The 14,065-nt window shown below is 29.2% G+C and overlaps 2 protein-coding genes and 1 long non-coding RNA gene across 4 annotated transcripts in view; 1 reads left to right on the top strand and 2 right to left on the bottom strand.

Annotated features, from left to right (window-relative positions):
* Nucleotides 1-1,795: 1,795 nt before the first annotated feature.
* On the bottom strand, nucleotides 1,796-3,909 carry LOC105828629. The gene is made up of 3 exons (XR_001138429.3): nucleotides 3,540-3,909; nucleotides 3,193-3,256; nucleotides 1,796-3,026 (listed from the first exon to the last, which is right to left on the bottom strand). It is a non-coding gene; the product is annotated as an uncharacterized LOC105828629 (long non-coding RNA).
* Nucleotides 3,910-4,366: 457 nt separating this feature from the next.
* LOC105830490 (dynactin subunit 5) lies at nucleotides 4,367-9,330 on the top strand. Its single transcript, XM_028194222.2, has 4 exons — nucleotides 4,367-4,670; nucleotides 4,813-5,000; nucleotides 5,154-5,265; nucleotides 5,345-9,330. The coding sequence occupies exons 1-4, from the start codon at nucleotides 4,623-4,625 to the stop codon at nucleotides 5,540-5,542; spliced, it is 546 nt and encodes a 181-aa protein (XP_028050023.1). The 5' UTR covers nucleotides 4,367-4,622; the 3' UTR covers nucleotides 5,543-9,330.
* LOC105830489 (probable glutamate receptor) overlaps nucleotides 7,835-14,065 on the bottom strand; it is a 10,836-nt gene continuing 4,605 nt past the window's right edge. Inside the window, exons 8-9 of one of the 2 annotated variants that reach the window (XR_004962130.1) lie at nucleotides 10,847-11,095; nucleotides 7,835-10,497 (exon numbers count right to left, since the gene is read on the bottom strand). Coding sequence is in view for 1 of the 2 variants with exons in the window: in XM_028194221.2 (XP_028050022.1) it covers nucleotides 11,029-11,095 (67 nt within the window). In the remaining variant the exon portion in view is untranslated. Of the gene's footprint in view, nucleotides 11,096-14,065 lie in introns of both variants that reach the window. The other variant, XM_028194221.2, reaches the window with a different exon arrangement.

Genomic DNA, 14,065 nt, shown 5'->3' with positions numbered 1-14,065 from the left:
AATACGAGAACTGTGGAGAATTGTCGCCAGATATGTAAAAACTATCCAGCACGACAATTAAAATTAATTTTCGTGCTGATTTCAGCCTCTTAAAATTGTGTACACAAGTTTAAACGATAGAACTCTGTTTAAACATTAAAAATAAACAATGCAGAATACGAGAACTGTGGAGAATTGTCGCCAGATATCTAAAAACTATCCAGCACGACAATTAAAATTAATTTTTGTGCTGATTTCAGCCTCTTAAAATTGTGTACACAAGTTAGAACGTTAGAACTCTGTTTAAACATTAAGAAAAAACAATGCAGAAGACGAGAACTGTGAAGAATTGTCGCCAGATATGTAAAAACTATCCAGCACGACAATTAAAATTAATTTTCGTGCTGATTTCAGCCTCGTAAAATTGTGTACACAAGTTTAAACGATAGAACTCTGTTTAAACATTAAGAAAAAACAATGCAGAATACGAGAACTCTCGAGAATTGTCGCCAGATATCTAAAAACTATCCAACACGACAATTAAAATTAATTTTCGTGCTGATTTCAGCCTCTTAAAATTGTGTACACAAGTTAGAACGTTAGAACTCTGTTTAAACATTAAAAAAAAACAATGCAGTATACGAGAACTGTGGAGAATTGTCGCCAGATATGTAAAAACTGTCCAGCACGACAATTAAAATTAATTTTCCTGCTGATTTCAGCCTCTTAAAATTGTGTACACAAGTTAAAACGTTAGAACTCAGTTTAAACATTAAGAAAAAACAATGCAGAATACGAGAACTGTCGAGAATTGCGGCCAGATATCTAAAAACTATCCAGCACGACAATTAAAATTAATTTTCGTGCTGATTTCAACCTCTTAAAATTGTGTACACAAGTTTAAACGATAGAACTCTGTTTAAAAATTAAGAAAAAACAATGCAGAATACGAGAACTGTCGAGAATTTTCGCCAGATATCTAAAAACTATTCAGCACGACAATTAAAATTAATTTTCGTGCTAATTTCAGCCTCTTAAAATTGTGTACACAAGTTGAAACGATAGAACTTTGTTTAAAAATTATAGAAAAACACAGCAGTATACGAGAACTGTCCAAAATTGTCGCCCGATATGTCAAAACTATCCAGCACGACAGTTTAATTCGAGTGTCGTGCTGATTTCGCGCATTTAAAATTATGTGCACAATTTTAAACGCCAGAACTCTGTTTATAAACGATTTCAAAGCACACAGATATACGAGAACTGCGAAGTTTTGTCGCTAGAATTGTCATAACTACTCAGCACAACACTTTTATTTGAGTATTGGTTTCGGATTCAAAAAATTATTTGAAAATATTTAATCGCCAGATCTCTGTTTTTAAACGATATTAAAGCACAAAACTATACAAATATTATCGATAATTGTCGCTGGAATTGTTATAACTGTTTAGCAGGTCACTTTAAATTTAAACCAAAAGTATTGTTACAATTCAATGTAATTTTTCAAGAGATGGGGTTACCATATCCATTATTGATGGATTTTGGTAGATAAAATTATGCAAAAATTATTGCACCAATAATTGTATATTTTTGTGTATAAATTTCTTTGGTTTTTACAGATTTCTATACAAAGTTTTCGCCTTCCGAATTTTGTTGCACAATATTTTGCAGAATTATATATACTATTTTCTGAAATTTCTTACCTTCTGAAAAAGTTACCTAAATTTCTACAAAATTTTCTGCAAAAAAATTCTGAAGGCAAAAACTCTACAAAAATGTGTAAAAACTGCAGAAATTCATGCACATAAATATGTTTTTTTCAGTAATTTTTGTATAATCTTTTCCTGCGGATTTTTTCTAACAAAAACTAGTGGCAGTCAATTTTGGTTTATTTTATTAAAAATTGGTGAATTAAAGCAACTCAGGTTATTCCTAATTGCTGTTTGTTATAGATATAATAAGCTTAAAAACTATTATATTTTCTAAAATCTAATTTTTTTTAAATTTATTTAAAAAATGTAAATTTTTCAAACAAAATGTTTACAGTTAAATGATCGAGTTTTCATTAATATAAACATTAATGAGATTCTTTGCAATGCCTTTGTATGTGTGTAAAATTTTTAACTCTTATCATAGCTGGATTAAATATTTAACCGAAGTCTGTTTATAAACAATTAAATGACTTTCCCAGAATTAAAGTCAGAACTACGCACAAATGAATTTTATTTACGGACTAATGAAGGTTATCTCAAAGAAAAGTCTATTTTATGTGATTTAAAAATTGGACTTGTCACAAATTTTCCTTTAGACTATGCATTTTGTACTATTAGAAATTATGAGACGTTTGTTAAATTTTTGGATTAAAGGCATTCACGAAACTTGTCTAATAAAAAAAATATCGTTGCTATTAATAAAAAACTAAAATTAATATACAATTCAACTCGTCATAAGTTTACAAGAAAACCTACACTAATAACAGAATATGACAGATGGAAAGCGGTTAAATTTAGAATTTTGTGTTACATTATGGTCCATGGATAATGAAACCATATTTTAAAAGCATTATTATTTGCATTTTCCATCTTTACATTGCGCAATTCGGATACTAATATGTGACAATTTAATAACAAAATGTATTTAGGCAAATAAATTATTATAATATTTTGTAAAAGAATTTGTTGGATAAGAATTCATAAATCATAATGTTCATAATCTTATTAATTTAACAGAAGATGTAAAGAAATTGGTTCACGGATAAATTTAGTTGTTTTCTATTTGAATGCTATATATATAAAATCAAAATGATGTTGAAAACATCAAATAAATCATTATCACAATTCATAAAAGAATTAACAAATTTGATACATATTAATATTATTTTAATATATAATAAACTACGATAGAGTTATAATTAAATAAAATCTTAATATTTGTTTATGATTTACAAAATCTTAAATTATTTCTTGCTTACTGAGATGTGTACGTTACCAATTATGATCTGCGATGCCGTTCTATACCGCGCCAGGTCGTTCCACATCTGTCACGTTCTGAAAATGGGAAAAAATGCAATTAAAAATAACGATAGAAGTTTCTTTCCTGCCCACATTCAACTTCGTGGGCCGCGATTAACGTATCGCGATCTGCGTTCGAACGAGTATGGATGTATACGCGTTCGAGCGATTTGCGACACAAATTTAACCTAATAAAACTTACCGATTAAATACTTGGCGATAGCACTTGTTCTAGCGGGAGCGGATCGTTCCACATTCGTTGCGTTCTGAAAATGACAGGTAATGTGATTTAGAATGACGTGCTTCGTACGGCGATTACACGTCGCGAAGCCGATACGCCTCGGATTTGCTATTGATTATCACGGATTCCGCGAGTGAAATAAAGAGAGAACGCTGGCGAAGGGGGTACCTTTCCCGCGCGATCGACTTTGGCACGGAATTATTGTCGCATGTTACAATCGCACGACCGCTCCACGCGTCGCGATTTACGCTACGAGGAATACACGTTCGAACGAAACACAGTACATGATAAATATGCGTCATAATTACCTATTAGATGATTTGCGAAGAAGACTCGATCCGGAGCTGATCTGTCCCACATCCCACGTTCCGTTCCGGAAAGAAAGTGAACCCCGTTCCGTTCCGGAAGGCATGTGAACCCCTATAACAGAGAACTGTATTAAGTTGGCTCGAGTCAGAGATGATCATCTCTAGCGCTAACTTCACGCGTCAAGATGAGTGCTTCTGCGGTATATATCGTTTTGAACTTTGCGTTTTTCACACCAATAAAGCTAGTTATTATCAATTCATGTTTCACAAATTGTAATTACTTTTACATAAAAATAGAAAGTATGCGTAAATTAAAATATGAGTCAAATCGATCTCCCACATCGATCGATAATTGATTCGATAGATTCGATATATACTATATATATTATGAAAACAATAATATATCATTAAATATTATATTATTAAATGAATTATTTTATCTATACATTAAATTTTTATAAAATAACAGAAAAATGTGTTTTTTTATAAGAATGTATTTTTTTATTTACAATATATTTTTCTGCAGTCGTTTTTAGAGACATTAAATCCGTCGCGACGCCATCTAGAGTCTCGAGAGTTCGGCAATCCTCTCGGCGACTCCGTTATTATTAGGCCGAAGGCAGAGAACGAGACGTAGGTGTCGTAATCGTAGTCGTAGTTGTAAACATCGTCTACAGAAGTTGCAAGCAGCCAGTTGCGACTTGCGACAGCCATTGATTGTCGAGCTTTAACTAGAAATTAGGCGCTCATTGGCTGTCGCAAGTCGCAACTGGCTGCTTGCGACTTCTGTAGACGAGACTTTACCTTACGACTACGTCTACGACACTACGTCCTCTGCCTTCGGCCTTAGCCGTCTGCTCTGCTCACTCTGCTGTCTCGCTTTATGTCGATGGTCGAAAGACTCCAAAAGACTCGGAAGTCGGAATCGCAGCACAGCATATAAATACATATAAAGTGCCTGCACTCTGCAATTTTTCCTCGAAGGAATGACATTTAACTGGAGTGTAACTGAAGTATTATTTTTAATAATTTAAACATCTGTTAGAATAATATTACAATTGTGTCGTACTAGGACACTTTGAGATGGAACCACAGGATATTTACTACAATAAAGCTGAATATGTTGAAACGGTAATGAATAAATAATAGAAATATATAGCATTATCGAAATGTTTATCAATATCTGGAAATATCTGGAATCTAAATATATCTTGATATATTTAGACATTGTCATAACCAGATAGATCATAACCTCACTTTTTCGTTATTTTAGGCTTCTGGAAATAAGGTGAGCAGACTTACTGTATTGTGCGGTTCGCAGAATATTGTACTACATGGAAAGGTAATAGTGCAATCTGACGCTATTATTAGAGGCGATTTGGCCAATGTCAGGACCGGTCGCTATTGTATCATCAGCAAAAATGCAGTTATCCGACCACCTTTCAAGAAATTCAGCAGAGGGTAAGTCGAGTTTTTATATTGATAGCTTTAATTTCTTTGATAAAATTCTGTAGACACTAGCTCATAATATCGAGATACAGTTTGCAAATGAGCACAATTTTTTTAAATACAATTGTGAATTCTAAATGTTAAAGTAAATAAACCTCTGATTAGAGTTGCCTTTTTTCCACTGACAATGGGAAATCATGTGTTTGTGGGAGAGCGAGCAGTTGTAAACGCAGCACTGGTTGGTTCTTACGTTTACATTGGAAAGAATGCCATAATTGTATGTATAATAATGACTTGTATTTGGTATACCAAACTGAATACAAGCACCTTTACAATCAATTGCACTTGTCTTATAGGGCAGGCGATCCGTTCTCAAGGATTGCTGCTATATTGAAGATGGTGCAGTTGTGCCACCAGAGACTATTGTGCCATCTTTTACTCGTTTTGCAGGCAGTCCAGCGACATGTGTCGAAGAACTACCTGAGTGCACACTGGATCTTATGGTAGATTACACAAAAAATTATTATGAACATTTCTTACCAGCGCGTGTTTAACGCTTATTTATTTGTATATTTGTATATATAAGTCAACAATTTATTATTAAGTCTATTCTTTTCAACTATATTACACATGCTTTGCAATTATATACATAATCAAGTATCACATGTGCGTGACAGCAAAATTAGAGAAAAGTTAAGAGAATACACAACAATTGAAAAGAATAGTTTTAACAAAGAAAAATTTGCAACTTAAAAATTTTAAAAATTATAACACTTTGGCAGTAAAGGTTATCCTGATCATTATAAATTTGTTTTGCTATCTAAATTTATTCTAACATAAAATCAATCCGAAAGTTGGTCTATTTGTCAATGTTGTTTTATTATTTACTAACAAAAGAAGATGGACAAAATTTACCAGAGAGTTATTTCTTCTATTTAATAAGATTTATTATTTAAGGGGTATTCTAGTCTAGAAGCCAAATTTTTATGCTTTGTAAATTTTTTTTTTTAAAGAAGGTTTAGGATTTTTTGAAACAAGTTTTTTTCCTACACATTAGTACATATTTAAATTATATTTAAATTTTTTTAATTAAAAAATAACTATAAATAAGCTCTGCATACAATATTGAATGAGTTAAAAAAAAATTTGGTCCACAACTACCATGATTCCGTTCTGCTCATCTGAAACAAGAAAAAGAATGAATAGATTCTTAATTAATTTAAGTTTGGTTACAGGGGTAGAATGAAAGAAATATTGAATTTTTTAAAATAATCTTTTGAAAATTGATAAATTTCAATTTTTGTCATTCTTTTGTCTCTGAAGAGATGTAAAAGTTAAAAAAAAGAAGCTATTTTGATTTGATCATGGTAGGGGCTATGGCTATACATATATTGAATAAAAATGTTACATAAAAATAATTTTACTTATTATCGATTAATCAGCTAGTTCAGGGTAATACAGGGAACCTTCCTCTTGCTTATAAAAATCTTGCAAAGCTGTTTTTACTTCTCTATGATTTATTCTCTCGTCTCTAGCAAAGTCAATTAAGCGTTGCTCCAAATGGGTGAACAACAGTTTTGTTCTTATATATCTTTTCTTGCTGATCAATGGTCATTCTCATTACATTTATAACTTTCAAAATTGGCATAATCTGCATATATAAGATTTTTTAGTATGTAAATAAATAAAAAACTTAGCTTGTGCTTACTCACTTCAACGTTCAAAACTGCACTGAGAAAGCAAATAATCCTTCACAGACAGATTAAACTCAAACGTATATTTTAAGAAGATCCTATTCTAAATATAAGACCTTCAAAAAATAACGATTTTCCGCACCTTAGCCAATATATAAATATTGACATAAAGATGTATTATGCATTGAGCACACACCAGAGATAGTTTTTTATCAGATTCTTCATAATTTTGTTAATTTTACGATTAATTTCAGGCTAAATTTGCAGATATATTTTTCATATCAATACTTGCAAAATATGCAAGAAGAGAAAAACGATTTTTTTGACTCGCTGACTAGAATTATCCCCTTAAAAGACTTAAGAGGATGCTAAACTGCTCGTCAAACTTGATCGAGGTCGATAATGTAGAGACATTTGTACTCATTAACAAAATTTTGTACGTATTTCTTTTATATATTTGGAAATCCTTTTCCAGAATTGAAATTTATGTACATAATATCTGTTTATGAATTGAATTTCATACCAAAAATTAAAAAAAATTTTCCAGATTGCTCTTTTTAGACACAAAATTTTCTGGCTAGACAATCTTTTTTATTAGAACGTCTACGCTCAATCTGAAAGCGTAGCATTGTTCCTAAATGTTCACTTGTATTGGGCCCAGGCTTGATTTATGCGTACAAGGTCTAACATTTTTACATCAGGCACATTTTGTTACAAGTCGACGCTAGAAGCAATTTTAAATTTTTTTGTCGTTTTTCCTAGAAAATTGTTACAACCCGTCTTTGTTATCGTCTATACTTTAATCCTGGAGAAGGATTCTTATTCTGTAAATGCAATTAAAAGATTGATGAGCCAGAAAATTATCGATAAACAGGACAACTTTAGCATCCTCTCAAGAATTATTCAAACGTAATTGTTCAGTAATAGATTTATTTACAATAAAGAAAAAATAGGCCCATTTTCAGGAATTAAGTTTATCCTTTCAAAGTAAATTTAAGAGCAATAAAAATAATTTATTATATGTTTTTTATGTATTACCAACGTTTTATAATTTTTTGAATATATATACATATACATAATATATTGTTATATATTTTAAATATAGAATATACAAATATTCCTATTTTATAATTTAAATTAAATTTTACTGTATATTATATATTGCTGCTTTCCATTTACATCAAAACTCAGATAATTCTCATTTGTGACTTGTCATAACTCAATTGAACGCACATTCCTTTTGCATTCTCACAAATGAGATTCAACTGAGTTTTTTTCTTACAATTTGAGCAATTTTAAGACAGTGCTTTACTGAGTTTCGCATACTCACTTTAAAAGTAAGGTTATCTATTGCGATAATTTTGTTATTAAAATAAGTGTGATCACTTGCATGTTTCTTTAAATCATTGAGTAATGACTATCTGAGTATAAAATACTCATATTACTGAGTAAATCAGTCTTACTTTAACATAAATAGAAAGCAGCATATATAAAACAAAAAAAATATATATATGTATATATTATATTTATATAGGCTGCGTTCCGATATTTACTTTTAATACTGAAAATCTACAATATATGTGACGTAAACTATAGATTTTCAGTACTGCAGCAACTGGCAGTGAATATCGGAACGCAGCCATAGTGTAATTCTAAGATCACTATTGCCGCTGATTTTGACTGTTAGCTATTGTATCTAGTGAGATTCATCTATTGTATTTTATAGGCAAGTGATTTCAAGATTATATTTATAATATCATAAAAACCTTAAGATTTTCAGTCTGTTTAAAGTAAGTATCTATATTATTTTTCAAATATTATTTATACAATCACTACAAAAATATGTTAATAAATATTTATCAACATATTTTTGTAGCGACATAATTTACGACGCAATTGTAATAAAATAAAATCCAGTTATCTCTTGTTTATAATTAGTGATTAGGAATTAAGTATCTACAAGTAGGCTTGAATTTGTTTCAAATCCTTTATCTAATATCTCGGAAAATAAAAGTAGTTCAAAGAAACTCGAATCTGGAACAATTATGTTCAAATTCTTTTTAAGTATTTTACTAAAAACTTTATACCTATTATTTTACTAATTTTTTTCTTTCTAGTTATTTATAGTTTGAATATTTTACTCAAAATTAGATTTGTATCATAGAAATTACTTACAAGTACATTTTGAATCATTATATAGGTACTCATTCTTAAACTCATAAATAATTAATCGGTATCGATTACTTTCGCAAGTACAATATATAAAATATTATTTTGAATAGAAAATAAAACTTAATTAGTAGATTTAACTTGAATTTTTAAGTATATATTAAACTTGATCCTATCACTACTTATAATCATCTGATATCTCCAAGATATATTTTTAGTATATTTTTAGAATAGGGACTTTCACGAGAACGATTCAATTTGTTAAACTATCTGCTCTAAGAGATTTTTTATTTTATTTTCTATATAATTAAAGAATTATGTTTATTTTAACATTTATTGAGTACATTCGATAAATATAGATTAATTTTTGAGAAAGAAATGATCCAAGATACGCTATATCTGGAACACTATAGGGAGCAGTTATTGAGTTATTATGATCACATAGAAAAATTTTTATTTAACGAATAATAGTAACAAAAGTTGAAAAAGAATTTGAATTAACTCACACATTCTTAACATAATTATTAAACATAATATAACATTACTGCAAATATTAATTATAACATTAATACATAAATACAGAATTATAACAATTATTAATTATAACTACAGAATTGATAATGCGTAAATAAAACTACACTAATCAGTGAATAAATGAGAAATATCCAAGGATATGAAACTTACGAATATAAAATAAAATAAAATAATCTTTCCGGGACCGGAAACCTAATATTAGGCTTATAAGTAATTAGATTTACCGAAAACACTATTTGTTTAGCCAAAATTACTTCTTTCATTATAACATGTGCATCTATTTTGAAATAAATTGACGTTACTTTGTATAATGACATTTTATTGTCTGATATCTCACAAAGTGCGACATGATTCTATTTTTATACATATTTTTCAACACATTTTAGTTGTAAATGACGTTAAACAATTATTTTAACAACAATAATATAAAGTTTAAATACACCAACAAAATAACTACTCATTTTTTCGGAATCGGAAGCCTAATGTTAGGCGCTGGAGCGATGCCATCTTTTTTGTAGTTTAACTTACTTGACAAGGACAAAAATGTCTTAGCACTAAAATTAAAAAGTCGTCCAAAAACGGTTCTCTATAGGTTAAGTTTAACGTTTTTGTACATAATTTTGGTGAAGTTTTTTTTATATGTTTGAATTACGATCAGAAAACAAGAGTATAAAATAACTCTTTTGTATTACTTTGTTTTATCATAAATATTTTATATGTGACCACAGATATTTATACTATATCGTTAATTTGCGGTTTAGTTACAGCAGACTTGTGTGATTGAAATTAAATGGCAGTAATAAATATATTAGTGCGCAAACGTGATCTTATCTAACAATAGTGACGAAAATCACGTAGAACATCATGTATGCTGCCATTTGCTTGACTTCAAAATGCCTCAAATCGGATATCCGGCCCAAAATAACTCTTGGTCATATGTTAGCGATTTAGGAAATACACCTATTTGTGTTGTTTGCACTCAACATCTTTGTTTTCTCTCTTTCCAATGCTTAAATGTATATTTATCTAGTTTTGAGTGTAAAAAATTTTGGAAATTTTAAGCAACACGAACAGATCTATAGATATTTATGGTGTGATGTATCTGTGATGTCCTAGAACAAGAAGACAGGTTCAAAGCATTGAACGTATTATTTACAAAAGTTTCATATAATATGACATTTGATAAAACGCCTCATAAGAACAAAGTTCTTTTATCTTTTTTCTTTGGAGAAATTTTTAATCAACAAATTTTAAATCAAATTTTAAATTAAAGCATATCTCTCAGACACACTTATTTTATACACTATATTAATCACATTACATGCATTTATTTTACAATCTATTTTGCAATGTTTTATGTATAAAAGAAAACTATTCTTATTGAGACCATTTTTATTGAGAAAACAGAATAATGTATATATTTAGTAACTATTTTACATTACATTAATTATTTTACATTACATTAATTTCTTTGTGATGCCGGCAGCATTGATTATCATTATACAGGAGTCTGTGCATTACATAGTACATAAGACAATTTGCAATCGATTATTATAGTTCGTCATTAAAAGATTAGTGCGGTAGAAAACTTAGAAAAGTCAACTATCTCTTTTAGACTAGTATATATTTATTTTAAAACACATTTAATCAAGGTATTCCACAGTATTGATTTCTTCGTTTGACATCTGTTTTATTGCGCGCATAGTTTGCCTACGAAAAAAAATGAATATAACAAATAGTGCAGGGTATAGTAACAAAGTATTTCTTAAGGAGACATGTACATCTAGAATCTAGATGACTAAAAAAAAATATTATGAATTTTTTGTGGAAAAACGGAAAGAGATAGAGAAAACTCTACTTTCTTTTACGGTATTGATAAAGAGTAGAGAAAACGAGAGAGAGACGAGAGGGAAGAGAGAAGGAAAGAGAGAGAGGAGATATAATAGATAAGAGAGATAAGAGATCGATCTAGATAGCTCCTCGAGAGCTAGAGAGATCGATAGCGAGCTCGAGCTATCGCCAGCGCCGCCGCGCTCTATTCCTCTCTCTCTCCTCTTCTCTCTCTCTCTCTCTCTCTCTCTCTCTCTCTATCTCTCCTCTCTCTCTGCTCTCTCTCCTCTCTCTCTCTCTCTCTCTCTCTCTCTCTCTCTCTCTTCTGTCTCTCTCTTTCTACTCATCATCTAATATTTATTTACATATGACAAAATGATACTCTTGCTTATATATAATTTAATCTTTATTAAAGAATTTAATAATTTTAAATTGTAACAAAATATTGTATTTTTACAAATAAGTAATGAAACTATAACTGTAACTAGTGTTTAATATTATTTTATATGTACGGTTATATTAATCATTTGTCATTATATTGTCATCAAATTGACAAATAGCTCAAAATTTGGTACCAAATACTATAGCATCTGTGTCCGCAATTAACTTGTGTTTTGCTGGCAAAGTCTGCGTCATATTTTGACATCAAATTGTCATAAAAAAGCGAGCAAGGTCTATGCAATAAAGTAATATTCTTGTCATGATTCTTACGTATAAATCCGTTAATTGTATTTAGATACTTTAATTACGTATTAATATAAAAATTTATTTGATAGTGTTGAATTTTAGATTAATAGTGCCTTAATTAAGTTATTCAGATATTTAAAATAAAAAAATTTCTGCCTGTGCCATGTCGATGAGAAATAAAACGCAGAGTAACAGGTCTTACTAATTCTTTATTATTATTGCGGAAGATACAAACAGATGATAAATGCATAATTGATATATTTGAGTGTTTTATCTTGAATTTTGAAAAATAATTTTAATATATTATTTTATAGTACCTCGTCAAAGACAAGAGCTACTTAGATGCTGAACAGAAGATCGATAGTGATAGCAAGATAGCAACATAATTATGAAAAAATTGATAGGCTCAATATTTATATTTTGAATAACTTTTACCTTGTGCTACATTCATTCAAGGTTCATTCCTTCATTTATTCTTTTTTTCTATTCATTAACGATAATGATTTATGTTACAATCTTTAAATGTCAGTCATTAATTTATTTACATCGTTTGTGGAAGCTTACATCCTATATAGCATAGAACAGTTCAATAATATTACAATTTACAGTAACATTTACAACGTTTGTGCAACATTATTGAAATATTCTATTCTGTATAAAATAGTGTTAACACTGTGTGACACTTCCATTATTTTCTATTATTGCATTCAATCTTTAAAACGTCGATTTAGAGCAACTAAATTTCAAAATAACATCTTGTGCGAAAATTATCTTATACATTGTAAACGTATTCCGCGAAAATGTGTTTCTCGCGTATGCTGAAATTGTAGATTTCATTCTTGTATACAACAAGATAAAGTATACTACCTACAATAATAACCCAAAGATTTTTTATCACATTCATATCTGGGAATTTAGCTGGCTAATTCAACACCACATTGAGTTGTGTGGCTAATCAGTCTTGAACCAATTTTGTCTCGATCCTGAATTATCTTGGATGAAAGGAACAGATAATACATTGTCTCTCGAATATATACGATAACATCACATCAGATAAAATGTGAATGTGTTCCTCGCTGTTCATGCGCGGAATAGTCATCAAGCTAGGATCAAGCGAGGACAATACTTTTTTAAAATGTCAATGTAATGTGTTTACTTTGTTCACAGAAAGGAACATTATTTCCTGAGTATCTAGTTTTTCTTGTTTTCATAACGTCATTTTAACGCCCAATTTATCCATAGAAAATACTTCCTCATCTCAAAAAATGCATAATATTTGTCCATTTTCATGCCCTCCTACTAAATACATCTTATATTTTGCTATTTTTATTTCGCTATATCTTGCTAGATCTTGTATTTCAAATTGCCACATTATTAAATTAATGATTAATTTAATTTGTGATATTATTTGTGAGATTAATTTGTGATGTTATTTCTATTTCTGATATTATTTAATTTATAATTGCATTTCAAGACCGACTGTGTTTAGCGAATATGTTTTAGAAAACTGAAAATTTGGGATATATATATTTGGGAAAAATAATATTAAACATCGAAATCTCAATCGTAGTTTCTTTACTTATTTGTGTAATTGCACTCAAGCAATCAACTGTAAATTATTATTCATGTTTTTATTTCAATATTATAATAATTATCTAAAAAGAGTACAACATTATTATATTCATAACAAGAGTATTAAATTTTTAATTCTTTATTTGATGATATTGTTTTTTCTATTCAATATTTTTTTAACTCATAAAAATTATCAAATATTTTTATCAAATATTTGATAAAATTATAAAACTTTTTTAATGTAAGGTAACTGTCTCAGTGTTTGAACATGTATTTATATCCGAACACTTATCAAAAACTTATTAATATCAAATACTTTTTTTATTACAATATTTAAAAATTACAAATTTTTATATTTGTAATGTTAATATTTAAAGATTACAATTAAATTTTAATATTGTAATAAAAACGCATTTAAGATTAATAATAGATTCTTTGTATCCGGATATACATAGATCATATCCGATCACTGAACGTTTTCCTTTGAGTATGTTATGTTTATATAATTTTTAACTCTATATAATTTTATTTCAATATTTAATATTTTGAAATTTTTCTCGAAATAAGAAGGTTCTTCTGTGTATGCTTTAA

The sequence above is a fragment of the Monomorium pharaonis genome, chromosome 2 (genome assembly GCF_013373865.1).
Source record: "Monomorium pharaonis isolate MP-MQ-018 chromosome 2, ASM1337386v2, whole genome shotgun sequence".
NCBI classification, from domain to species: Eukaryota; Metazoa; Arthropoda; class Insecta; order Hymenoptera; family Formicidae; genus Monomorium; species Monomorium pharaonis.
The sequence above is the reverse complement of the archived record's forward strand: the minus strand, read 5'-3'. Positions and strand labels throughout refer to the sequence as shown.

What these genes read in the sequence shown, in the direction of transcription:
- LOC105830490 (XM_028194222.2), top strand. Translation starts at nt 4,623, where the DNA reads ATGGAACCACAGGATATTTACTACAATAAAGCTGAATATGTTGAAACG. An exon ending in TTCAAGAAATTCAGCAGAGG is followed by an intron (nt 5,001 to 5,153) that starts GTAAGTCGAGTT and finishes ACCTCTGATTAG; the next exon opens with AGTTGCCTTTTTTCCACTGA. An exon ending in TTGGAAAGAATGCCATAATT is followed by an intron (nt 5,266 to 5,344) that starts GTATGTATAATA and finishes CTTGTCTTATAG; the next exon opens with GGCAGGCGATCCGTTCTCAA.